Source organism: Pantherophis guttatus, chromosome 18 (assembly GCF_059756535.1).
Source record: "Pantherophis guttatus breed Tessera chromosome 18, ASM5975653v1, whole genome shotgun sequence".
Classification (NCBI taxonomy): Eukaryota; Metazoa; Chordata; class Lepidosauria; order Squamata; family Colubridae; genus Pantherophis; species Pantherophis guttatus.
Genome location: NC_142080.1, coordinates 4887711 through 4913246, shown reverse-complemented (window position 1 = coordinate 4913246; position 25536 = coordinate 4887711). Strand labels below are relative to the sequence as shown.

Here is a 25536-nt window from a genome sequence, read left to right as displayed (position 1 = left end):
GATTGTAATATTAGGAATTACGTTAAATGAAATTTCAAACTTAAGGGGTGTAATATAGAGAAGAAGGGAAAAATGGAATTTGGTTAAGATTAGAGTTAGGATGAATGGGTAATATTGATTTAATAAAAAAAAAACACGAGCTGATTCTTCAAGCAATGCAGACTCAAACCAACATTTCTACTCAGTTCTGTCTAAACCCTAATCCCAGGAATCAGACAATCACAGATGCCGTTAAAGGAGCTTTCCCCACAATCCGAACTCACATCCTCTGTCACGAATTCCTTGCTCAGGCCGAAATCGGTCAGCACCACATGACCTTCGTTGTCCAACAAGATGTTTTCCAGCTTCACGTCCCGATAAATGATGCCAAGCTGAGGAATGAGAAAGGCAGCTCTTTGGCCCCATGTGTGCCAACAAAACCACAATCATCTGACAAGCTCACCCCCCCCTTATTTTGGCAGTCCTCGACTTACGACCACAAGAACCAGTAAATTCATCGCGAAGCAGTGCAGTTGCTAAATGAGGCATCCCCGTCACCGCACCGATTTCACGGCCTTTTAGAGGGGTTGTTAAATGAATCACCCACGGTCGTTAAGTGAGACATCGTATGACCCTGACTTGCAACCTTCCCTGCCAGCTTCCCCCATTTGGTTGTCGGAAGCCATCTTGGAAGGTCAGGAATGGTGATCCCAGGATCCCAGAATTGTCAACAATTGTGTGACTTTTGCCAAGTGCTTGAATCGCAGCGTCGTGGAGATGCGGCGATGGTCATAAATTTGAGGAGCGGTCATAAGCTGCTTTTTTTCTCCTCCAGTGCTGTCGTCACTTCCTTGTGTGTCCATTCAAACTTGGCCAATAAAGAACTGGATTCTATTCCGTTCCATATTTTCTATTTCTATTTCTATTTCTATTTCTATTTCTATTTCTATTTCTATTTCTATTTCTATTTCTATTTCTATTCTATTCTACATTCTATTCCGTTCCATTCTATATTTTCTATTCTATTCTATTCTATTCTATTCTATTCTACATTCTATTCTGTTCTTCCATATTTTCTATTCCATTCTATTCTATTCTATTCTATTCTATTCTATTCTATTCTATTCTATTCTATTCTATTCTATTCTATTCCGTTCCATTCCATATTTTCAATTTCATTCTATTCTATTCTATTCTATTCTATTCTATTCTATTCTATTCTACATTCTATTCTATTCTTTAGTTCAGGGGAGACGGGCGGCCTAGAAGATTTAAGCCATCCGTAAATGAAAGAGTTCTCACCTTGTGGAGGTGTTCCAGCGCCAAAATGATCTCCCCGCTGTAAAACCGTACTTCCTCCTCCGAGAAATGGTCCCGTTGGTACAAGTGAGTGAACAGCTCACCTCCGCTCACGTAATCTAGGAAGGAAACAAACGGGAGAGGCTCAGATCGAACCCTTAGCGCTGGCCAATGTCCCCCACCCCTGCTCTCCAATTCCCCCCCTCTCCATTTCTCCTCTCCCCACCTACCGAGAATCAAATGGAGCTTGGAATCCGTCTGGAAGGCGTAATGCAGCGTCACGAGGAAAGGCGACTGGCGGACGTGCTCCAGGACGGTCCGTTCGGTCCGCGTGTGCTCGGTCGTCTTGGCTTTGGCGACGATGGCCGCTTTGCGGAGCACTTTCATGGCGTAAAGCTTGTTGGCGTCGTGGCCGGTGAGTTTACGGACCAGGAACACCTTCCCGTAAGCTGAAGCGCAGAAAGAGAAGCAAGAAGGGGGGGGGCTGGGCTTAGCGGGTGGTCCTCGTTTCCCAACCGTTCGTTTAGTGACCAAAGTTACGACGGCACCGAAACAAGTGACTTACGACCGTTTTTCACCCTGACGGCCTTTGCGGCATCATGGGATCAAAATTAGGACGCCTGGCACCTTGCTTCTATTTATGACGGTGGCAGTGTTCCCGGGGGGAGGGGGGGAAGTTGCGTGACCCCTTTTTGCGACCATCCAACACATTCACTTAGCAACCGTGTTCCTAACTCAACAACTGCAGTGATTCGTGTCACCATGTGGGGCGCGAAAGGTCGTAACAGTGAGGCAAAATGCAACTTTTAGCAAACGTCTCGGTTAGCGACGGAAACTTTTTTTATTAGATTTATATTTATATTTTATTTATCTATTAGAAACTTGGGGCTCGGCAGCGGTGGTAATTCGAGGACTGGCCTGTATTTCATTTCCCTTCAAGCTCCGCTTTTCGATGCCTCCCGCTGAATTGGGAGTGAAAAATAAGCTTCCATTGCAAGATTCTTAATGGGTTTGGTTTTTTTTAATCAAAGGGGGGGAAATGCTGTCTCTATCATTAGGCAGAGCAAGGCAGGGAGGGAGAGAGAGAGAGAGAGAAATTCTAGCTAAAAACCTTGTAACCATGGTTTGCACTTACCTCCGGTCCCCAGGACTTTGAGCAGTTCGAAATTTTCCATCCCCACTTTCTCCTCATCGTGCCCAGTTAAATTTGCTACGGGGGGGGGGGGGCGAAAGAGAGAGAAAAAACGCGTGTGTTTTCCCGCCGATAAAAGAATCCGAAATTTTAAAATTTAAAAAAAAAATTTTTTAATTTAAAATATTTTAAAACTTTTTCTTTATCCCCAACCCGAGAATTTAAACCCGAATTATATTCCACGTACAATATCCTAACCTTGGAAATACAGAAATGCAGAGTTGGAAGGGGACACGCAGAGGTCATGCAGCCCAACCCTCTCCCATTTTTCAGGGCAAGATGATCGTCTCTGACCTCCCAGCCTGAGTTTTGAGGACTAGAATCTTTGCCAACGTTATTTGGATCCAGCTTCTTTTTCAAGCTGGGGCTGTTCCAAGTAAGCATTTAGTTCCAGAATTTATAGTCTCAAGGAAGAAAAAAAAAATGATTTCACCATTCCAGAGAACAAGAGAACAAGTCCTCAAACTTGCTCCAGGCTTCTGGGGAGCTCAGAGAAATCAAAATAACCAATTGCAAGAGGGGGGGGGGAATGAAAATATTTAAGGGGGGGTAGCACAGTTATCCCCTTTTATCCCCCTAAGCACGAGAATTGGCTTGGACGATTTGAAAAGATGCCTTCAAGAGAATTGCGAAACCAAACATACCTGTTTCTTTTTAAAAGCAACATTTTATTTATTTATGTATGAGAGGAGTGCCAAACCAGGGGAAATAATAAAGCTTTCAAAAAGTAAGCGACACAAAGTTTCCTTGAAAACAGTATGAAAAAAAAGCACTTCAGATAAAGGAAAGGAATAGAATAGAATAGAATAGAATAGAATAGAATAGAATAGAATAGAATAGAATAGAGCAGAGCAGAGCAGAGCAGAGCAGAACAGAACAGAACAGAACAGAACAGAACAGAACAGAATAGAATAGAATATGGGATAGAATAAAAAATGGGATAGAATAGAAAATGGAACAGAATAGAATAAGAAGTAGCAAATAGAATAGAATAGAGTAGAATTATGGAATAGAATAGAATAGAAAATATGGAATAGAATAGAATAGAATATGGGATAGAATAAAAAATGGGATAGAATAGAAAATGGAACAGAATAGAATAGGAAGTAGCAAATAGAATAGAATAGAGTAGAATTATGGAATAGAATAGAATAGAAAATATGGAATAGAATAGAATAGAATAGAATAGAATATGGGATAGAATAAAAAATGGGATAGAATAGAAAATGGAACAGAATAGAATAGGAAGTAGCAAATAGAATAGAATAGAATTATGGAATAGAATAGAATAAAAAATATGGAATAGGATAGAATAGAATAGAATAGAATAGAATAGAATAGAATAGAATAGAATAGAATAGAATAGAATAGAATAGTAGAAAAGAGAAAAAAAGAAAAGAGAATATAATAGAATATAGAATAGAGTAGAGTAGAATTCAATTCTTTATTGGCCAAGTTTGATTGGACACACAAGGAATTAGTCTCCAGTGCATAAACTCTCAGTGTACATGCAAACAACAAAGTGACAGGTCACAGATCATAAATCATAGTTGCAATCGTTCATCATAAGATACAAACAAGTGATATCAACTTTTATCAACAACATCTAGTACAGGCCTCTTGAAAGAAAAAAATCAAAAGAATTCTTCAGCAGTGGGCTGCTCAAATAACAATTGCCACAAATAATAACAGTGCCCTTCTCCTGATATTCACACCATTCCTAGTGAACGCTAATCAGCGCAGCCTATTCTGTAAATCAGCTAAAAATAAATAAATACAGTACATTTGGTGTCCTCCACAACTTCCTAAAGTCCCCCAGCAATTCTCAATCTTTAGGGTCATGGTAATTAATTAACTAATTAACTAACTTTATTGGATTTAGAGGCTACCTGCCTGCCCAGCGTTGGCATTTTGGCTTCAGCAGACTGAATTTATTATACAGGCTATTATTTCAGACATATTACAGTAGTTTTTTTTCCCCCTGTAATCTTTAGCTTCAACATAATTTTTTAAAAAACATGTTAACTGCATCAGACCATCTTTTCCCAGCCTAGCGCAACCCTCTATCCCACTTTCCTGATTTATTAATTTTTTTTGAACTAAATCAGGGATGGTCACACTAATTGGTAGTCCGTGAGAGGCAGTTTTTCAGCAGCTTTAAGCTGTGTAGACTTCAACTCCCAGAATTCCCCAGCCAATTTGTTTTAAGGTGGATGGACTTCCACTCCCAGAATTTCCTAGTCAACATATTTTAAAGATGGGTGGACTTCCACTCCTAGAATTCCCCAGCCAGCGTGCTTTAAGATGAGAGACTTCAACTCCCAGAATTCATCAGCCAGCGTGCGTAAGATATGTGGACTTCCACTCCCAGAATTCCCCAGCCAGCATGCTTTAAGATGCGAGACTTCAACTCCCAGAATTCATCAGCCAGCGTGCGTAAGATATGTGGACTTCCACTCCCAGAATTCCCCAGCCAGCACACTTAAAGCTATGTGGGCTGGTGAATTCTGGGAATTGAAGTCCACCTACCTTAAAAGTTGCTGAGAGTGAGAACCACAGGGGTAGGCTCAGCCAGGACATCCCACAGGACCCGAGGGGCAACCTTGACCCTCTTCATTGCCTCCTCATCATTGAAACCTTTGCTCACACCTAAGTTACACCTCCCCACCCAATTCCCTGGGAGTACACTCCGTTTCCGGGTAGCTGAATCACAGGTTAATCAACAGGCAGTCAAGCGGGCTCACACTTGCCCTGGGAGGCTAACCAGCCCAAAGGGCCTCTTTCCCGACCCACACACAGGTACAAACACGGCCCTTGCTTAAATCTTCCCCGGCTGATGAGATCCCAGAGGGAGCTGTGGGTTTTCCCCACATTTTCTTCGATCCCACATCGGCCCTTCCGATCAACTTCTCTGCGCGCCGCGTGCTTCAAATTAAAAATTAAAAAAAATAGGGCCATTTTAAAACCCTTTCCTTCTCCTTCGGGGTCTCTCGAGTAAAATTCATCCACGCTAAAAGCCATCAGAAAGAAGAGGCCCACGCACGCACATTAGACGCCCATTCTGTGTGTGTATAATAGTTATCTTTTGAGAGCGGGGTGCAATTAAATTTTCATTTTAAACGTACGCAGATTAGCGTACATTTAAAGTGACAATCAAGTTTTGATCCTATTCTATTCTACCTTGGCTGCTCTTTTCTCATTACGATTTGCAAAAGTAGAATTTTTATCTATTTTTTTTTGCTCGTTTAAATTATTCTATCGAAGCCGTTGAAAAGGAGAAAATCCAAAATCCGAAAGAAATCCACTTTACTAGTCTGTTTCGTTCCGTAATCCATCTTTCCCCTACCAAAACACTCAGCAAACACTTCCCACAAAGCAAAGTCCTCTCCTTACGTCTTCCCGGGGGCGTGCTGTTCTCAAAAGGTAGACTGCCCTGCTACCTGGAGGCTCCATTTCTGAAATGTTGACTGACAAAAATGCCACTAAGCCCGTATCGCTTAAAACTTCCTGGGCTTAAAAGGGCACGTTGAAAGTGCGTTTTGGGGCCACACTTATCGTGCCATGATCCAGATTTACGGTAATTTAGGAAGCGGAAATTTAAATCCTGGAAGGAGGGGTGGGGGATTGACAAGCGAGGCAAATGGGGAGGTGTTGGGGCTCTGCATTGGGTATACCTGTGCACCTGAGTTCAGACAACATGTTTAAACCCCCGGTCACCCGACGATTAAAGGAGCTGCATTCACACATGAATCAATTGAGCTAGGCTTCTGACAGCTGCAGACGGACAGAAAGTGGGTTCCTTGCACGCTAAGTGTGCTATCGGCTTATGTTTTTCAAACCTGGCAACTTTGGTGTGTGTGTGTACACACTTCCAACACCCAGAATCCCCCCGGCCAGCAAACCCACACACCTCTCACAGTTGCCAAGTTTCGGAAAACACGGATCTATAGGTGCTGCTGAGATCGCCCAGGGTTATACGGCCCAACCGGAAAATGGCCAAGGGAGACCTCCTTAATCTGCACCCCTTGGCAGCCAAAAAGAGGGGAGGGGGGGCTGCCTTAAGGCTCGACCCCAGCCCAGTGGGATTAGGGGAGGGGGCTCCTTCCCCTGTTTGCACCCCCCCACCCTTAATTTAAAGCCAGCCAGCCCTGCCTTGCTCACCCTTTCCAAACATTACCCTTTCAGATACTGTAAGGATGTTCAGATGCTGAAGGCAGAGGGGGCGTTCAGCCGTGCAACAACCCCCCTCCCCAAGAAACAGCCTTCTGCACCCCTCCCTCCCTCCCACCACCCACCTGCCGCCCGCCTGCAGGCGCCACGGCTGCTCGCTTGCTTGCTTGCTTGCGCCCCCTCCCCAGCCCGCCCCCACGTGCCAATCCCAGCGGGGGTGGGCTGGTGATTCAGAAAGACATATAAACCCCCCCTCCCACCACACACACACACACATATATACACGGGAGCCCGGGTTCCAGCTGGGCGGAGGGGCGGGGCTTGCATCCATGAAGGGGCGGGGCTTCCCCCCACTTTGAAAAATAACACTCGGCCAGGCCTGGCCAGCTAAAGCTTTTTTGCCAGGGTCGCCTGGCTAGCTCTGGTGGGTCTCCAGACCGGGTTGGTTGGCACTGCCAAGCGCCCTTGTCTTTTGGCCCGGCTCTGGGTTCCACTCCTGCTTTTGCAAAGCCAGAAAGAGGGAGGAAAAGGGGGAGAAGCAACTGGTGGCTGGAATGTAGATCTGGGGAGAGGGTCCCTATCCCCATATCACTCCTGGCCAGGATAGCTTCCCAAGAGAGGATGCCCGCGCCCTGCGTCTCTGAAACCCCCCCTCCCCAATTCCCCTGATCTCTCTTCTACTGCGGCAGCCAACAGATCCCCTTCCCGATCCCCTCTGATCCGGCTCCCACCCTAAAAAAGGAAGCCCCCCCACCCCCTTCCCCATTGGCGCGCCCCGATCTCGGCCCGCTCTCTTCCTGCGCCCCAAACTCCGCGGCCTTCCCTCCAGCAGATCCACGGGGTGTGTGTGTGTGTGTGTATAGTGGGGGGGGAGGGGAGATCCGGTTGTCACCCTGACATTTCAAAAACACCCCCCCACACCCCCATTTCTTGCGCCCCCACCCCACCCCCGATTTGGAGAGGCTCCAAGGGCGCGCGGTGCGCCCTAGGCGCGGCTTGGCGTCTCCAAAAGGTCCCCTTGCGCTCCAGCCGCGGGGAGCGGGGTGGTGGGGGGGACCCCCTTGTCCCGGTGGGATTCCCTGGCTCCACGATCTCGGGGTACCGTTGGTCAGGGGCAGCTCCACCGTCTCCTCCTCGGTGCCGTCCTCCATGGCCGAGGACCGTCTCTTCCTCCTCCTCCTCCTCTCCTCCTCCTCCTTTCTTCCTTCCTCGCCTGTCTAGCGCTGCCTCCGCTCGCCTTACATGCTGTGCGGGCCGCACACGCTTCCTGGTGCAGCGAGCGAGCGGCCGCCGCGCCGCCTTCTCCTTCTTCTCCTTCTCCTCCTTCTCCTCCTTCTCTTTCTCCTTCTTCTCCTCCTTCTCCTTCTCCTCCAGGCCTGAGTCAAGAGGCAGGAATGCGAGAGGGAGCCCGGCAAAAGAGGAGGAGAGGAAGCGCAAAGCAAAAATAAAATAAAATAAAAAAATAATCTGGGAACCCGCCCCGGGGAGGGCTACTACGGGACCCCCCCCTTTTCCTCCCACCTACCTACCCACTCACTCACTCCCCGAAAGTTGCCTGCAGTTGTCACCCGCCGGAGAGGCACCCCCCAAAAAAAGCGCAAAAAGCGCAGCGCCTTTTCCTAGAAGCCCCCCCTCTCCAACCCCACTTTGCCAACGCTACAGGTTTTTTTGGGGGGGGGGGAAACAATCGGAGCGCTTCTTCCCTCTCCCGTCTGCAGCTCCCCTCTCCCCCCACAACCTCTCCTTCCTTGGTGGGGAGGCAGTTTTGGGCCGCCTAGGATCTGCTGCCTTGACCCCCGTCGAAACAGGCCGAAGATACAGATAACTCCTAGAAGGTAGAACATTAGAGACCCTTCCCAAGTTACAGAATAACAAGAGTTGTTATCCTTGGAGGTTGGTTGGTTGGTTGGTTATTTATTTATTTATTTGTTTATTTGTTTATTTATTTGTTGGTTGGTTGGTTGGTTGGTTGGTTCGATTTATATGCCGCCCTTCTCCGGAGACTCAGGGCGGCTTACAATGCGTTAAGCAATAGCCTTCATCCTTTTGTATATACCTGCTTAGTAGGGCTTTCGCCCGCCCGCCCCCCCAAAGCGGTGTTCTTTTTTTTATACAAAGTCAGCTTATTGCCCCCCACAAACCGGGTCCTCATTTTACCTACCTTCGAAAGGATGGAAGGCTGAGTCAACCTTGAGCCTGGTGAGATTTGAACTTGCAATAATTGCAGGCAGCTGGTGTTACTTTTAACAGTGCTTTAGTCTGCTGCGCCACCAAGGCTCAAATACCTGACCAAGTCATTCCACACGTCTGCGAGAGAGAATGAGCATTAAATCTTATTCAATTCATTTACCGTGAAAAAGCAAGGCCTAATATAATATAAAAATATACGTGGCATAATGCTGATCAACAAGTGGATATTACTTAGATTTTATGGTGCTATCTTAGGTTTCAATTTAAACAATACACCAGAGTGAAAAATTGGAATCATTTGCCTTTGGTCATGATTCTTTTATGTTGTGACAGCAATTTGATTAATATTTGTAAAAATCAAGAGCTTTCTCTCCCACTGATGCTGAGGTTGCACACTGCAGTGAATATGGGTTGGAGATGACGATTTTCAAGATTCTTTCCGATGATAATTCTATGACAAATGGCTCTCGTGATGAAAGGGCTCTTCTCCTCTTGCTGCTCCATTGGGTGCCACTCAACCACGTCCAGAGGGCGACCCTATATATTTAGTCCAACCCCGTGCTCAAGCAGGAGACCCTATATATCATTTCAGACAAATGGTTGTCCAATCTCTTCTTAAAAACCTTCTTCTCCCAGTTCTCCCTCCCTCCATGACGCCCCCACCTCCCCTTTGGCTTCCTCTGGCCTGCCCGTTTCACCCGATTGCAGTAATAATAATAATAATTTAATAATAATTTTATTTCTATACCGCCCTTCTCCCGAAGGACTCAGGGCAGTGTACAGCCAATTTAAAAACACAAGACACAACAATGATTAAAAATTAAAATAATTAAATAAATTTGGCCGGATTAAAACCCCCAAAATTTAAAATACCCCAATTAAAATTATTATGAATAGAATAGTAACAGTAACAGAGTTGCGAGGGACCTTGGAGGTCATCTAGTCCAGCCCCCCTACTCACGCAGGAGACCTGTACTAGGGATTCGAACCACCGAACTGCCGACCTTTCTGATCGACAAGCTCAGTGTTTTAGCCCCTGGGCAGAGCAGAATAGAATAGAATAGAATAGAATAGAATAGAATAGAATAGAATAGAATAGAATAGAATAGAATAGAATAGAATAGAATAGGAATTTAGAATAGAATTAGAGCAGAATAGAATAGAATAGAGCAGAGCAGAGCAGAGCAGAGCAGAGCAGAGCAGAGCAGAGCAGAGCAGAGCAGAACAGAACAGAACAGAACAGAACAGAACAGAACAGAATAGAGGATAGGATAGGATAGGATAGGATAGGATAGGATAGGATAGGATAGGATAGGATAGGATAGGATAGAAGAATGGAATGGAATGGAACGGAACGGAACGGAACGGAACGGAACGGAATAGAAGTTGGAAGGGACCTTGGAGTCCAACTTCTAGTCCAACTCCCAAGTGAGAAGAGATGGGTGATAGGAACAATGAGAAGATTAATAGTAATAGTAATGCAGACTTAGTGAATAGTGAATAAAATAGAGAATAGAATAGAGAATAAAATATAGAATAGAATAGAATAGAATAGAATAGAATAGAGAGGAGAGGAGAGGAGAAGATAAAAGAGAAGGGAAGAGAAGGAAGAGAAGAAAAGAGAAGAGAAGAGAAAATCACTTTGTTAATATTACAGGAGTTCAAAGTCATTTCAACAGGTTCCTTCCCTTAACGTGCAAAAGTTGACTTCTGAAAAAGAAGTGATTTCCCATCCCCCAGAATAGAATAGAATAGAACAGAACAGAACAGAACAGAACAGAACAGAACAGAACAGAATAGAATAGAATAACAGAGTTGGAAGGGACCTTGGAGGTCTTCTAGTCCAACCTCCTGCTTTTGGAAAACGAAGCGGGCCTGTTTTCCACACCCTACTCTTTTAAAAAAGATTCCGTTCTCTGTGGTTGAAAAAGGCCAGGGAGAAATTTGCAGAGAAGCTGCAGGGATCATTCTGAACGCAACGCTTAACACTTCTTAAAACAGGAAGGAAGTTATTTGTGCAAGAAAAAAAAAAACAAGAGCAGACAATTCTCCCCTCTTCTAAAAGTCCGTGATGGGAAGCAGAGAAAGACACTCTGCAATTTAGAGTTACTTCGAAAGTTTGGTTTTTTTTTTTCCTCACACTTCCTCTTTCCTGGACTTCACAAAATCTTATTTAAGCCTTCCCCCCCCCCATATTCTTCCCTTCATTGATTCGCTGCAACCCCCCCCCTTCCCTATGTCTGCAGGCACAGCAACTTAAGAGAGGAAACGGGTGCAGCTTTAAATAAAATCTCCTGTCCATCAAACTCAGCTCAGAGCCACATCTGGTGTCTTTTCCTTAATTGCACTTGTCGGGTGAATTTTGGGGGGGTGGGATTTGCACCCAGCACCCTAAATTTGTACCTTCCAGCTGCATCGCTGGCAGAATTCTCAGACGGACGGATGGCTGTAAGGTAGGAAATTATAGCGAGATCTTTCTCACCGTATAGTAGGGGCGGGTATCGGGTTGAATATAACAGAATCACAGAGGTGCACGTGTCGATACAAGTACTCCTCGTCTTACAACAGTTCATTTAGTGACCGAAGTTACAACGGTGCTGAAAGAAGGGACTTAATGACTGTTTTTTTTTTTCACACTTTTGACCATTGCAGCGTTCCCTTGTAGGAAGAAATCTCCTTCTGGGTTCTGCTCCAAGTGGGGAAAATGACACTGGAAACATGGAGACTGCTTGGAAAGATGGTTTAATGGTGGACAGGGATCACATGGCTTGAGTTCCTGAACAGAAAAAAAAGGGCAGATACAGCGAGTTTTCGGGTTTTATGTTCTCTCTGGCTTTGAACTTCCTGGGGCCCAGAAAGAGTATCCTGATTGGTTGTCAGACTTCCAGGGGGTGGGGGTCTTAGCTAGCCTTGCTGGCTGATGTAATCTTCCCAGGTGCCATGTGGTGAGTTTCTGTCCTAGATGGGTCCCATTGTGTTGCAGATGAGGTCCATTGACAAAGATTGAGTTTCTGCCTTTGGCCCATTAACAAAAGGGCGGGGGCAGGAAGGTGGGAGGCAGGAAGCTGCTTTTCTTTGAAAACATGTTTCTCCATTTCTCATCCAGGGAAATATAATATTCTGCCTTTTTAATATTTCCCAACATATTTCATTCTTCTAGGAAAGGGGTGGGTGCTAACTTCCTACACCCTACAGTCACGTGATCAAGATTTCAGGTTCTTGGCAATTGGTTCCTATTTATGACAGTCGCAGGGTCACGTCATCCTCTTTTCCGACCATCGGGCAAGCAAAAATCCACGGGGAAGCCAGATTCCCTTAAACAACCGTGTCGCTAACTTAATAATGCTGTGATTCCCTTAACAAACGATGGCAAGAAAAGTCGTAAACTTGGGCAGAACTCACTTAACCAATGTGTCACTGAGCAACAGAAATTTGGGGCTCTGTTGTAGTCGGAAGTCGAGGAATAACATGTGCAAGAATAACAAGAGCTGGAAGGGACTTTGGAGGTCTTCTGGTCCAACCCCCTGCTCAAGCAGGAGATCTTATTCCCGTGATGGTGAACCTATGGCATGTGTGCCACAGGTGGCACTCGGTGCCATATCAGTGGGCACGCAAGCTCAGCTCCCGCCACATGATTTTTGGGCCTTCTGGGCCACCAGAAGCAGGGAAACAGGCTGTTTCCAGCCTCCGGAGGGCCTCGGGAGGGTGGGGAAGGCCCATTTTTTGTTTTCCCCAGGTTCCAGAGCCTTTCTAGGAGCCTGGGGAGGGCAAAAATGGCCTCCTTCTCCCCCGCCCCTGGAAACCCTCCAGAGGCCGGAAAGTTGGCAAACGGGCCATTTCTGGCCTCCGGAGGGCCTCCATGGGGGTGGGGAAGGCCATTTTTGCCCTCCTCAGGCTCCTAGAAAGTCTCTGGAGCCTGGGGAGAGCAAAAAACGGGCCCAACATGCCATCGCGTGCCAAAAGCAGGGGGAGTACAAAGGGGCCATGCGCGCATGCGCAGGGGGAGGGGTGCGTAGCCCCCCATACTCCTCCTGCTTTTGGCACATAATGGCAAAAAGGTTAGCCATCACTGCCTTATACCATTCCGGACAAATGACTGTCCAGTCACTTCTTTAAAAAACCCAGTGATGGGGAAGGAAGGAAGGAAGGAAGGAAGGAAGGAAGGAAGGAAGGAAGGAAGGAAGGAAGGAAGGAAGGAAGGAAGGAAAAACAAGAGTTGGAAGGGTCCTTGGAGGTCTTCTAGTCCAACCCCTTGCTCGAGCAGGAGATCTTACACCATTCCAGACAGATGGCTATCCAGTCTCTTCTTGAAAATCTCCAGTGTTGGAGCCCCCACAATTAACCATGCCCCCCCCAAAAAAGTCATAAATTACCATAACATTTTATTTATTCATGATTTATGTATTTACATTCATTTGTGGGTCCCACCCCCTCTCCCATCTTGCCATAGGCAAGATTTGCACTGACCACCCACCCACACACACACAGAAAAAAAGCCGGTTGATTAGCAGCCTTTGAAACTCCTTGCCACAAGAAGGAAACCCAGAAAGAACGGGGTTGAAAGTCCACAGGGGGTTTGTTTGGTTGGTTGGTTGCGAGAGTAAAAAGGATCCAGTAGATTCCAGCAACTCGTGGGCACCGGCCCAGACTGGAAGGCCTTGTCGTTTTCGCGCAGGGTTGTCGCATATCTTTCAGGAAACGGGACCTAGTTTGTGCGTCTTTGCGAGCCGGGGTTGTGGCTTTGGCATTCACGGCTTGTAGGTGGGAAGGGAACGTCACAATATCACAAGAGGCAGTTCGAAGTTTGATCCTCCTCGCCCGGCGGCCGTCCTAAAAGGAATGCACACTCGTGCGTGATTCGGAATAACGGAGTTAGGGAATAATGGTACAGTGGTCTAAGGCACCCTGTTATTAAGCTGGTTATTAAGACCAGCTGCCTGCAATTACTGCAGGTTCGAATCTCGCCAAGGCTCAAGGTTGACTCAGCCTTCCATCCTTTCTAAGGTAGGTAAATTGAGGACCCGGTTTGTGGGGGCAATAAGCTGACTTTGTACAAATATACAAAAGGATGAAGGCTATTGCTGAGCGCATTGTAAGCCGCCCTGAGTCTCCGGAGAAGGGCGGCATATAAATCAAATTTTAAAAAAAATAAAAAAATGGACCTTGGAGGTTTTCTAGTCCAACTCCCTGCTCAGGCAGGAAACCCTACACCACGGATGGAAGCTACCCTGTTTCCCCCAAAATAAGACATTATCCCCTGACAATAAACCCAATCAGGCTTTTGAGCGCATGGCAATAAGGCCAAGCGCTTATTTCAGGCTTCAAAAAAAATATAAGACAGGGTCTTATTTTCGGGGAAACACGGTAATCAAGGAGAGAAGCAACCTAGACCTAAGGAGAAATTTCCTGACAGTGAGGACAATTAAGCAGTGGAACAGCCTGCCACCAGAAGTGGTGGATGTTGCTACAACACTGGAGGTTTTTAAGATCTTGCATTTGTTTTTGTTTTTTACTGGATTGAGAAGGTCTTATTTGGAGATACAGGAAGGAATCAAGGTAGAGCTGAGCAGATTCAACCAGGCTTTTAGTAATAGCTTTTTTAACTCACTCTTTTGAAGGGCATGTAAATGTGGTTTACCTCGATGTGTCCGTCGATGGCTAGTTTTTTAAAAAAAGATTCCCCTCGCACATACGTGCTAGTCGTTCCTGACTCTAGGGGGCACTGCTCATCTCCGTTTCAAAGCCGAAGAGCCAGTGCTGTCCGAAGACGTCTCCGTGGTCATGTGGCCGGCATGACTCAACGCCAAAGGCGCACGGAAAACGCTGTTCCCTTCCCACCAAAGGTGGCCCTTATTTTTCTACTTGCATTTTTTACCTGCTTTTGAACTGCTAGGTTGGCAGAAGCTGGGGCAAGTCACGGGAGCTCATCCCGTTATGCGGCACTCGGGATTCGAACCGCTGAACTGCCGACCTTTCAATCAACAAGCTCAGCGTCTTAGCCACAGAGCTACCGTGTCCCCTTAAATTGAGAACTACCTCCATCTTAATCCCCATCACCACCCAAGCCCAGCCTAGATCAATCAACCAAACAACCAACCAATCAATGAATCAATCAATCATCAATCAATCAATGCTCACCTCTTTTCTCCTCGCTGGTTGTGGACAATTGGCTTGGGGGTTCTGACTCTCCCTCAGGAACCCCAGGGTCTTCCAGGGATCCCCACAACACGCCCACTCGGCGTTGCCGAAAACGCTGTCTGGGATTGTCGTGGCCGTCTTCGTCCCCGGACCCCGAAGGTTCTGTTACCGGCATGCGGGAACTCAGGCGGCAACGGCGGAAGTGGACTGGCGGGCTCTGCGGGAGGCTGGCGTTGCTGCTTGCTTTGCGGAGAAGAGACGGTGAGCTGGGCGTGCTGGAAACTTTTTTGGGGGGGGGAAATAAAAAAAACAATTTGGAAGATGCAGAGCTAGAAAAAAAAAGAAGGCATCTGAGAGTGGAGGAAATTTCAAATGTAATTTAACCCTGGGAATTAAATGATTGGTGGTTTAGAAGGAAGGAGAATCGGAACACCAAGGAAAGAAGGAAGGAAGGAAGGAAGGAAGGAAAGAAGGAAGGAAGGAAGGAAAGAAGGAAGGAAAGAAGGAAGAATCGGAACACCAAGGAAAGAAGGAAGGAAGGAAGGAAAAGGAAGGAAGGAAAGAAGGAAGGAAGGAAAGAAGGAAGGAAGGAAGGAAGGAGAATCGGAACACCAAGGAAGGAAGGAAGGAAGGAAGGAAGGAAGGAAGGAGAATCGGAACACCAAGGAAAGAAGGAAGGAAGGAAGGAAAAGGAAGGAAGGAAAGAAGGAAGGAAGGAAGGAAGGAGAATCGGAACACCAAGGAAAGAAGGAAGGAAGGAAGGAAGGAAGAAAAAACAGAGTTGGAAGGGACCTTGAAGGTCTTCTAGTCCAACCCACTGCTTGAGCAGGAGTCCCAATACCATTTCAGCCGAACCGGCTTGTCCAAACCCTCCTTAAAAACCTCCCATGAAAGAAAAGAACCCACGAGTTCTTGGAGACCAATCGTTGTGTCGTCTGGGCGGCCCAAATAAATCCCCGCACCAAGGAAATAGGATGTGGGTTACCTAAAGCTGCTTGTATCCAGGTAGACTTAACAACCGTTTTGTTTAATGACGGTTCAAAGTGACCACGGCGCTGGAAAAATGTGACTTAACGGCCGTTTTTTTCACGCTCCCAATCTGTCCGGACCTCACCTCTACTCTCAAGCCCATGGTCCTCGGGCCCGGCCAGGCTCTCGCTGCTGCTGCTGCCGGCTCCCTCCGCCATGGGACGCGGCTGCTGTTCCCGTCGAAGTTTCATCAGTCTCCTTATCTTCCCAGCAATCCAGTTACTCTTCCTAGCCCACGAGGATAAGAGGAGACGGGGACAAAAAAGCAGGGGTGAAATGCTCCCGGTTTGGACCGGATCGTCCGATCCGGTAGCGATGGAGGCGGGTGGTTCAGAGAACCGGTAGCAAAAATCCCTGCCCCCCCCTCCCCCCATTGCCCAGCTGAGCCGCGCGATCATCAGAGGCTTTTATTTTTATTTATTTTTTTTTTGTATTTTTAAAAGCATTTTTTCTACAACCTCTTCGGCCGAAAAAATGCTTTTAAAAGTTAAAAAAAAAGCCTCTGATGATCGCGTGGCTCAGCTGGGATTGTCAGAGGCTTTTAAAAGCATTTTTTCTACAACCTCTTTGGCCGATTCTCCTCCTTCGCCTTATTGCTACCCTCTTCTTTCTCTTCTCTACCCCTTTCTCCCTTTCTCTCCCTCTTTCTCCTTTCTTCTTCTTCGCCTCTTCCTCATCTTCCTCTTCTTCTTTTTCCTCTCCTCCTCCTCCTCCAATTCTAATTCTAATTCGAATTAGATAGAATTAGAATTAGAATTCATTCTCTCCTCCTCCTCCTCCTCTTCTTCTTCTTTGTCTTCTTCCAATAGAACAACAGTCGGAAGGGACCTTGGAGGTCTTCTAGTCCAGCTCCCTGCTTAGGCAGGAAATCCTACACCACTTCAGACAAATGGTTATCCAATTTCTTCTTAAAAACTTCCAGTGTTGGAGCTGTCTTTCTTTCTTTCTTTCTTTCTTTCTTTCTTTCTTTCTTTCTTTCTTTCTTTCTTTCTTTCTTTCTTTCTTTCTTTCTTTTTCCTTCCTTCCTTCTTTACTTCCCCCCTCCTCCTCCTCCTCCTCCTTTTTCTTCTTCTTCTTCTTCTTCTTCTTCTTCTTCTTCCTTCTCCTCCTCCTCCTCCTCCTCCTCCTCCTATCTTCTCCTCCTCCTCCTCATTTATCTCTTCCTCGTGTCTTTGCATTCTTATCTATCTCTTCCTCCTCCTCCTCCTCCTCCTCCTCCTCCCCTCTCTTCTCTTTCTCTCTTTCCTCTCCTTCCCAACTAGTGTTCACACGCATCAGTTGCACAGGGTTTGAGAGCCCCATGACTGGCCTAGAGAGGCTAGTGATGGCAACAGAAAGACCTCATAACCCATAACCAGAAGCTGCCCCTGGGCAGGAGGTAGGCAGGGCCTCCCCTTCTCTGCCCGTGTTGCCCCTAGTCTGGTCACTCAATACCTGATCAGCCATCACAATTATATACCCCATGCTTCTTTGCACGTGAAACAGGCGTGTGCCAAGTTCTGTGTAGCACACTTACTTGCCACGGGGGATTGCGGGTTCCAACACTCGGTATTGGTCCATGATTTTCTCAACCAGTTTCTGCTTCTCTCGACGCAATTCGCCTAATTTGTCTCTGTGGGAGAAAGAACGGGGATGGGGGGCGGGGGTTATGAACTGGATAAGCAGACAGTTTGTTAAGGAATTTGCAGAGTAACCCTTGAATAGCAAGGGTGTGTACATGAAAGCGATTGAGAATAGGTATGAATAAACACAATCAACACACAGATACACTGAGTTGTGTTTACTTTCAGGAAATAGTAAAGCACAGTCCAATAAACAGTCCAGGTCATACACATATAACCGCGGTGGCGGTTGATACCCCTAAGCTTATGGTCATGGGGGATTTCAACCTGCCGTCCGTGGGTGAGACGTCAGAGATGGCTCGGGAGTTCATGGCTTCCATGACAGCTATGGACCTGACCCAGTTAATTCATGGCCCTACCCACACAGGGGGAAACACGCTGGATCTGGTTTTTGTCTCTGGACAGTGGTTGAGGGATCTTGATATAGGGGATATAGTTACTGAACCCTTGTCATGGTCAGATCACTCTCTCCTTTACCACCTTTAAAGCGCTCCATGGCTTAGGACCTGGTTATTTACGGGACCGCCTACTACCACCAATAGCCTCCCACCGGCCGGTACGCTCCCATAGAGAGGGGCTCCTCCGGGTGCCGTCAGCCAAACAATGCCGACTGACGGCCCAGGGGGAGGGCCTTCTCTGTGGGGGCACCTACTATCTGGAATGAGCTCCCCCCAGAGATACGGAGGATCCCGGATCTGCGCACCTTCCGCCGTGCCTTAAAGACCTTACTATTTCACCAGGCCGGCCTGGCCTAATTTTCCCCCTTTTTTATAAAAGATTTTTAAAATTTTAAATATCTTTTAGTATTTTATATATTCAATTTTAAATTGGTTTTAAAAGTTTGGGGTTTTAAATTTGTCGGGGCCAAAATTATTTAATTTGATTTTATTCTATTTTTTAAATTTTGTATTGTATGTGTTTTTATTGTTTGGCTGTGCACCGCCCTGAGTCCTTCGGGAGTAGGGCGGTATAGAAATCTAATAAAATGAAAATGAAATGAAATGAAATAAAGCAGGAGATAGCCAAAATGACAGTCCAGAGATAATCCAATAACAAAGTCTTCTTACCAGTCGTCGTAGTCATTCACAATAAACAGTTCTTCCGGATTTGCAAACAGTAGCATACAGAGATATCAGAGAGCAAGAACAGCAAAGAGAAACAAACCATGTTTCTAGCTCCCTCTTAAGGAGATTGGCTACAGAGCTAACCAATCAGGACACAATATGATGCAATATCTTAAAGATATATTGATGGTTTATATATTGCCAACTCAACAAGGTAGGTAATACTCATTTCCTAACCCAGTTGAAAGAATCCCCCTACCCCAAGATTCCGGATTGGATGGCTCTCTACAGAAGCACAGGGTCAGAAGGGGCTTGGACCTGACGGCTGAACAGAATTGCTGCAATTTTTTGCTCGCGCGACAAACCATTTCGGCAAAACTCACTGGTACTGACGTTGCTCCTCCTGAAAATGTTCTCGGTTTTCCATGCTGCGCTCTAACAGCTGCCTGTTCTCCCTGCTCAACAGCTGGATCTCCAGAAGAAGATGTCGGTTCTCTTCCTCCTGCTTGCCCTTCAACTGGACCAGGAGCTGCAGAGAAGAACGGAGGTCCCGTCACCCAAAGGACCATCAGTGATGCATCTTGGATATCCAGGTGAGAGCAATTGCACTTCGTCTTATAGACTTAGCTTCACAGTGCTTTGCAGCCCCTCTCTAAGGAGTTCACAGAGTCAGCGAAGGAAGGAAGGAAGGAAGGAAGGAAGGAAGGAAGGAAGGAAGGAAGGAAGGAAGGAAGGAAGGAGCACTTAGACTTATATACTGCTTCACAGTGCTTTGCAGCCTTCTCTAAGCAGTTTACAGAGTCAGCATAGGAACGAAGGAAGGAAGGAGGGAGAGAGGGAAGGAAGGAAGGAAGGGCAATAGGAATAACAGTAGCAATAGCACTTATATACCGCTTCACAGTGCTTTACAGCCCTCTCTAAGCAGTTTACAGAGTCAGCCTTTTGCCCCCAACAATCTGGGTCCTCATTTTACCCACCTCGGAAAGATGGAAGGCTGAGTCAATCTTGAGCCGGTAAGGATCGAACTGCTAGCAGCTGGCAGTGGGCAGAATTAGCCTGCGATACTGCATTCTAACCACTGTGCAAGCAGGGAGGGAGGGAGGGAGGAAGGAAGGAAGGAAGGAAGGAAGGAAGGAAGGAAGGAAGGAAGGAAGGAAGGAATACCAATAGCACTTAGACTTATATACCGCTTCACAGTGCTTTCCAGCCCTCTCTAAGCGGTTTACAGAGTCAGCCTCTTGCCCCCAACTATCTGGGTCCTCATTTTATCGACCTTGGAAGGATGGAAGGCTGAGTCAATACTGCATTCTCACCATTGGGAAGGAAAGGAGGGAGGGAGGGAGGAAGTTGAAGAAGCTTCTTGGTCGAGAAGCGAAATGTCTTCAAAGAAAAATCAGAAAAGTCCAGTTGCCTCTTGAAAAAACCTTTGGGACTTATCAACCGTGCTACTAACTTAACAACGATGCAGGAATTCACTTAACAACTGTGGCAGGAAAGGGTCCTAAAATGCTGGGGAAAAACCCTCACTTAACAAATTGTCTCACTTAGCGATGGGGAATTTTGGGGCTCGGTTGTGGTCTTACCTGTATTTTGGTAGGAGAAAGTGATTGGTGACCTTTTGTTAAATCTTTGGAAGCCAAAGATCCACAGTAGCATTTTGCAAACCCTGATCTATTCTTCCTTTCTTCCTTCCTTTCTTCCTTCCTTTCTTTCTTTCTTTTTCTTTCTCTCTCCCTCTGTATCTCTCTCTCACACACACACACACACACCAATCGGGCCAGTCTGGGAGGGCAAGTCAAGGAAGAACGGGTGGGTTTACCTCAGTGGTGAAATCCAAATTTTTTTACTACCGGTTCTGTGGGTGTGGCTTGGTGGGTGTGGTGTGGCTTGGTGGGCGTGGCAGGGGAAGGATATTGCAAAATCCCCATTCCCTCCCCACTCCTGGGGGAAGGATACTGCAAAATCCCCATTCCCTCCCCACTCCTGGGGGAAATGATATTGCAAAATCCCCATTCCCTCCCCACTCCTGGGGAAGGATACTGCAAAATCCCCATTCCCTCCCCACTCCAGGAGGAAATGATATTGCAAAATCCCCATTCCCTCCCCACTCCTGGGGGAAGGATACTGCAAAATCCCCATTCCTACTCCACTCTGGGGCCAGCCAGAGGTGGCATTTGCCGGTTCTCCGAACTGCTCAAAATTTCCGCTACAGGTTCGCCAGAATCTGTCAGAACCTGCTGGATTTCACCTCTGGTTTACCTCGCATTGGGTAGTCAGGCGCCCCAAGGCCGTGTCCAGCTGCTGGTTCTGCTCTTTTAAGGTAGCGTTTTCGGCTTCCAGCTTCGCCTGTTCCAACTGCAGGCCGGTCAGCCGGTTCTGCGTTCCTTGAAGCTCACCCTGGAAGTCATCGTGGGCTCGTTCGCTCTGGAGCAACGCTTGTTGGACCCTGCAATATTTTGGGGAAGGACCACCCTGTTACCCAAGGCGAACTTCTCCTCCTTGCTGCTGCTCCTTACCTCGCAGCTTGGATCTATATCAATTGCCCCCCACCCACACAGTATAATAATACTGTGAAGGAAAACGAAGGTAGTACCAATCAGAATAACAGAATAGAATAAGAGGGTTACTTAAAAACTTAAACTCTTAAAAACCTTCTTTTTTTGGAAGGAAGGAAGGAAGGAAAGAAAGGAGGAAGGGAAGGAAAGGAAAGGAGGAAAGGAGGGAGGAAGGGAAGAAGGAAGGAAGGAAGGAAGGAAGGAAGGAAAGGAGGAAGGGAAGGAAAGGAAAGGAGGAAAGGAGGGAGGAAGGGAAGAAGGAAGGAAGGAAGGAAGGAAGGAAGGAAGGAAAGGAGGAAGGGAAGGAGAGGGTAGTAACAGAGTAACAGAGAACAGAGTAAGAGGGTTACTTAAAAATTTAAACTCTTAAAAACCTTTTTTTGGAAGGAAGGAAGGAAAGAAGGAAGGGAAGGAGAGGGAAGGAAGGAAGGAAAGGAGGAAGGAAAGGAGGAAGGGAAGGAGAGAGTAGTAACAGAGAACAGAGTAAGAGGGTTACTTAAAAACTTAAACTCTTAAAAACCTTCTTTTTTGGAAGGAAGGAAGGAAAGGAGGAAGGGAAGGAGACGGAAGGAAAGAATGAAAGGAGGGAAGAAGGAAGGAAAGAAGGAAGGGAAGGAGTGGGAAGGAAAGGAGGAAAGAAGGAAGGAAGGAAAGGAGGAAGGAAAGGAGGAAGGGAAGGAGAGGGTAGTAACAGACTAACAGAGAACAGAGTAAGAGGGTTACTTAAAAACTTAAACTCTTAAAAACCTTCCTTTTTAGGAAGGAAGGAAGGAAGGAAGGAAGGAAGGAAGGAAGGAAGGAAGGAAGGAAGGGACCCTGAAGGTCTTCTAGTCCAACCCCTTGTTCGAGCAGGAGACCCAATGGCAGTCCAGTCTCTTCTTGAAAGCCTCCAGGGATGAAGCTCCCACAACTTCTGAAGGCAACTTCTCTTCCATGGGTTGATTGCGCTCACTGACTGTCAGAAAATTCCTCCTTATTTCTAAGTTGAACCTCTCTCCTTGTTCAGTTTCCATCCATTATTCCTTGTCTGGCCTTCAAAGGTGCCTTGGAAATTACCCCGACCCCCTTCCTCCTCTCTGGGGCAGCCCCTCAAATATTGGAAGATGCTCTCCTGTCTCCCCTGGTCCTTCTCTTCACTAGACCAGCCGTGCCCAGTTCCTGTAACCGTTCTTCGTACGTTTTAGTCTCCAGGCCTTTGATCATCTTAGATAGATTCAGTTTAACAGAGTTGGAAGGGACCTTATAGGTCATCTAGTCCAACCCCCTGCCCAAGACTGCTCTCATGTCTCCCCTGGTCCTTCTCTTCACTAGACTAGCCATGCCCAGTTCCTGTAAGTATCAAACCGTTTAAAAATGGCTTGATAAATCTGGTGTCCTCCAGGCAAATTTCCCCAGCCTTACCGCTCATGTTCTTCTTTTAAGTTGCCGTATTGCTCAGCCAAATCCTGGTGCCGTCGCTCGGCTAGCTCGAGCCGTTCCTTCTGGGCCTGCAATGCCACCTCTTGTAGCTCCAGGCTGGTCTTCTGTCCCAACAGTTGGTTGTGCCTGTAAGGCGGGAAAATTGCGCTTCAGCAAATCATCCATCTTCTTTAAACGGCCTCATAATCCCTTGCGGAATGGAATCTGGGAAATCGAATGGAGCTGAGTATTTCCTGGCCGGATGCCCTTCCCTGTCGCCAATGCGGAGTTTTGTTTTTTTTCAGCAGATCTATTCTCATTGTTCCCGGAGAGAGAAAAATATCTGCCTCTACCTAGGATCGAACTGACAGCCTCCTGATTGTGAGGCCAGAGCTCCACCTCTAGGCCACCGCACCGCTCCAGGTTGAGCTCCGGCAAATGAACGCATCGTTACATTTAGTCCTTGACCTACGACCATAATGGAGCCCCAAATGTCCGCTGCTAACAGAGACATTGCTTCAAGTGAATTTCACCCTGTTTGACGGACTTCCTTGCTCGATTGTGGTCGTAAGCCGAGGACTGCCTGTAACAGCTTAATCCAACTGCCGGCCATCCGCGATGGACGAGGGCATCGCCGGCTGTGATTTCCCACAATCCCCTTGCTGCAGCGGCACCTGCCCTCCAGTTCCCGCTGTTCCTTCTCCAAGCCGCGCAGCGCTGCCTTCAGGCCGGCTTGCTCGCTTAACGTCCTCTCCAGCTCGTCCCCCTGCTGTCGGTGTAGGAGCATCAAGCGATCGTGATCCAGCCGGAGCTGCTCGTAGCGTCTCCGCCATCCCTCGGCCTCCAGCCGGACCGTCTGAATTTCGGCTTCGTGGCGTCCCGACCTCTGCCGGACATCGGACAGCTGCCTTACCAGGAGAGAGCGCTGGGAACGTAGAGGCGAAGGCAGGTCACAAGAGTCAAAGATTTAAGAGGAAAAATCTCGGCGCAGAGTGAGAGAGATGGCAGCAGCTCAAATGCAGGCTGTCCTCGATATACGGCCACAATTGGGACCAGAATTTCGGTCGCTAAGCAAGACGGTTGTAACAGGGAGATGGGCAGCATATGAATTTTCGTTCTTTCTATCTTATCTATCATTTCTATCATCTCTCTCCCTCCATCCACTATCTATCTATCATCTCTCTCTACCTATCATCTCTCTCTACCTATCTATCTATCTATCTATCTATCTATCTATCTATCTATCTATCTATCTAATCTATCTAATCTATCTGACTGTCTATCTATCTATCTATCTATCTATCTATCTATCTATCTATCTAATCTTCTCTCTAATCTCTCTCTCCCTCATCTCTCTCCATATCATTTATCTCCATCCATCCATCCGCCCAGAGTCCCTTGGGAGTTGGGCGGCATAGAAATATGATTAATTAAATTAAATTATCCATCCATTATCTATCTATCTATCTATCTATCTATCTATCTATCTATCTATCTATCTATCTATCTATCTATCTATCTATCTATCTATCTCTTTATAAAATGTATAGGGCACTCATCAAGGTAACTCTGGGCTGAGTTTATTTATAAGTAAAGAAATACACTTATTTCAAATGTATTGATTAATTTATAAAATTTACATGCTGCCCCATCTCGCTGTTAGAACCGCCTGGCTTCGCAACAGAAATTCCGGTCCCAAATATGGCCATAAATCAAGGACCACCTCGAATTTATTTACAAGACCGTTAAGCGAGTCGCACCCGATTTAACGATCTTTTCCTGGCCCCCGGGTTGTCCAGGTAAAATATCAGTGCGGTTGTTAAGCGAATTGTGCGGTCGTTAAGTGAATCCAGCTCCCCCCCTCCCCCCCCCTCCGTTGACTTTGCTCGTCAGAACCTCACCTGCGAGGTGCTGTTTTGAGGCTGGGGTTTCCCGTTTCCTTCCTGGCCTTCTGCCTTGTGCCGCGTGAGGCCCGACAGCACCGTCTCGAGGCTGCTGGCCAGGGACTCCAGTTGGGTCAGGTGTCCGGTGAGCGCCGAATTCTCAGCTTGGAGAACCGCCTCCTGGCAGGAAAGTGATGGGGAAGGGAGGAAGGGAGGGAGGAAAGGAAGGATTAGAGGGAAGGGAAGGGGGAGGGAGGGAGGGAGGGAAGGAAAGGAGGAAGGAAAGGAGAGGGAAGGAAAGAAAGAAAGGAGGAAGGGAAGGAGGAAGGGAAGGAGAGGGAAGGAAAGAAAGAAAGGAAGGGAAGGAGGAAGGGAAGGAGAGGGAAGGAAAGAAAGAAAGGAGGAAGGGAGGGAGGAAAGGAAGGATTAGAGGGAAGGGAAGGGGGAGGGAGGGAGGGAAGGAAAGGAAGGGAAGGAGGAAGGGAAGGAGAGGGAAGGAAAGAAAGAAAGAAGGAAGGGAGGGAGGAAAGGAAGGATTAGAGGGAAGGGAAGGGAGAGGGAGGGAGGGAGGGAAGGGAAGGAGGAAGGGAAGGAGGAAGGGAAGGAGAGGGAAGGAAAGAAAGAAAGGAGGAAGGGAGGGAGGAAAGGAAGGATTAGAGGGAAGGGAAGGGGGAGGGAGGGAGGGAGGGAAGGAAAGGAGGAAGGGAAGGAGAGGGAAGGAAAGAAAGAAAGGAGGGAGGAAGGGAGGAAGGAAGGAAGGAAGGAAAAAGAATAGCAGAATAAGAGAATAACCCAGTTGGAAGCGGGTCTTAGAGGTCTTCATCAAGCAGAAGATGCATTACAGGTAGTCCTCGACTTACAGCAGTTCATTTAGTGACCATTCAAAGTTTACAACGGCACTGAAAAAAAGGGACTTGGGACCGTTTTTCACACTGATGACCGTTGCGGCGTCCCCAGGATCGTGTGATCAAAATTCGGATGCCTGGCAATCGATTCCCATTTATGACGGTCGCAGGG

At 47.1% G+C, this 25536-nt stretch overlaps 2 protein-coding genes and 1 long non-coding RNA gene across 5 annotated transcripts in view; 1 reads left to right on the top strand and 2 right to left on the bottom strand.

The window, feature by feature from the left end:
- The window catches only part of RPS6KA4 (ribosomal protein S6 kinase A4), a 28864-nt gene extending 20661 nt beyond the window's left edge, over positions 1-8203 (bottom strand). Inside the window, exons 1-5 of the mRNA XM_060689567.2 lie at positions 7743-8203; positions 2414-2488; positions 1509-1727; positions 1282-1397; positions 264-371 (exon numbers count right to left, since the gene is read on the bottom strand). Of these exons, the coding sequence (XP_060545550.1) occupies positions 264-371; positions 1282-1397; positions 1509-1727; positions 2414-2488; positions 7743-7791 (567 nt within the window). The 5' untranslated portion in view covers positions 7792-8203. The remainder of the gene's footprint in view (positions 1-263; positions 372-1281; positions 1398-1508; positions 1728-2413; positions 2489-7742) is intronic.
- Positions 1-20949, top strand: part of LOC148111521 (uncharacterized) — a 34243-nt gene extending 13294 nt beyond the window's left edge. The window contains exons 2-3 of the long non-coding RNA XR_015730422.1: positions 19150-19276; positions 20465-20949. This is a non-coding gene — a long non-coding RNA (uncharacterized LOC148111521). The remainder of the gene's footprint in view (positions 1-19149; positions 19277-20464) is intronic.
- CCDC88B (coiled-coil and HOOK domain protein 88B) overlaps positions 13498-25536 on the bottom strand; it is a 29639-nt gene continuing 17600 nt past the window's right edge. Inside the window, exons 17-25 of one of the 3 annotated variants that reach the window (XM_060689563.2) lie at positions 24538-24699; positions 23311-23561; positions 22640-22783; positions 20943-21129; positions 19067-19212; positions 17514-17609; positions 16083-16225; positions 14969-15250; positions 13498-13660 (exon numbers count right to left, since the gene is read on the bottom strand). In XM_060689563.2, the coding sequence (XP_060545546.2) occupies positions 13614-13660; positions 14969-15250; positions 16083-16225; positions 17514-17609; positions 19067-19212; positions 20943-21129; positions 22640-22783; positions 23311-23561; positions 24538-24699 (1458 nt within the window). In that variant the 3' untranslated portion in view covers positions 13498-13613. The remainder of the gene's footprint in view (positions 13661-14968; positions 15251-16082; positions 16226-17513; positions 17610-19066; positions 19213-20942; positions 21130-22639; positions 22784-23310; positions 23562-24537; positions 24700-25536) is intronic. The other 2 variants (XM_087881087.1, XM_060689566.2) reach the window with 2 other exon arrangements.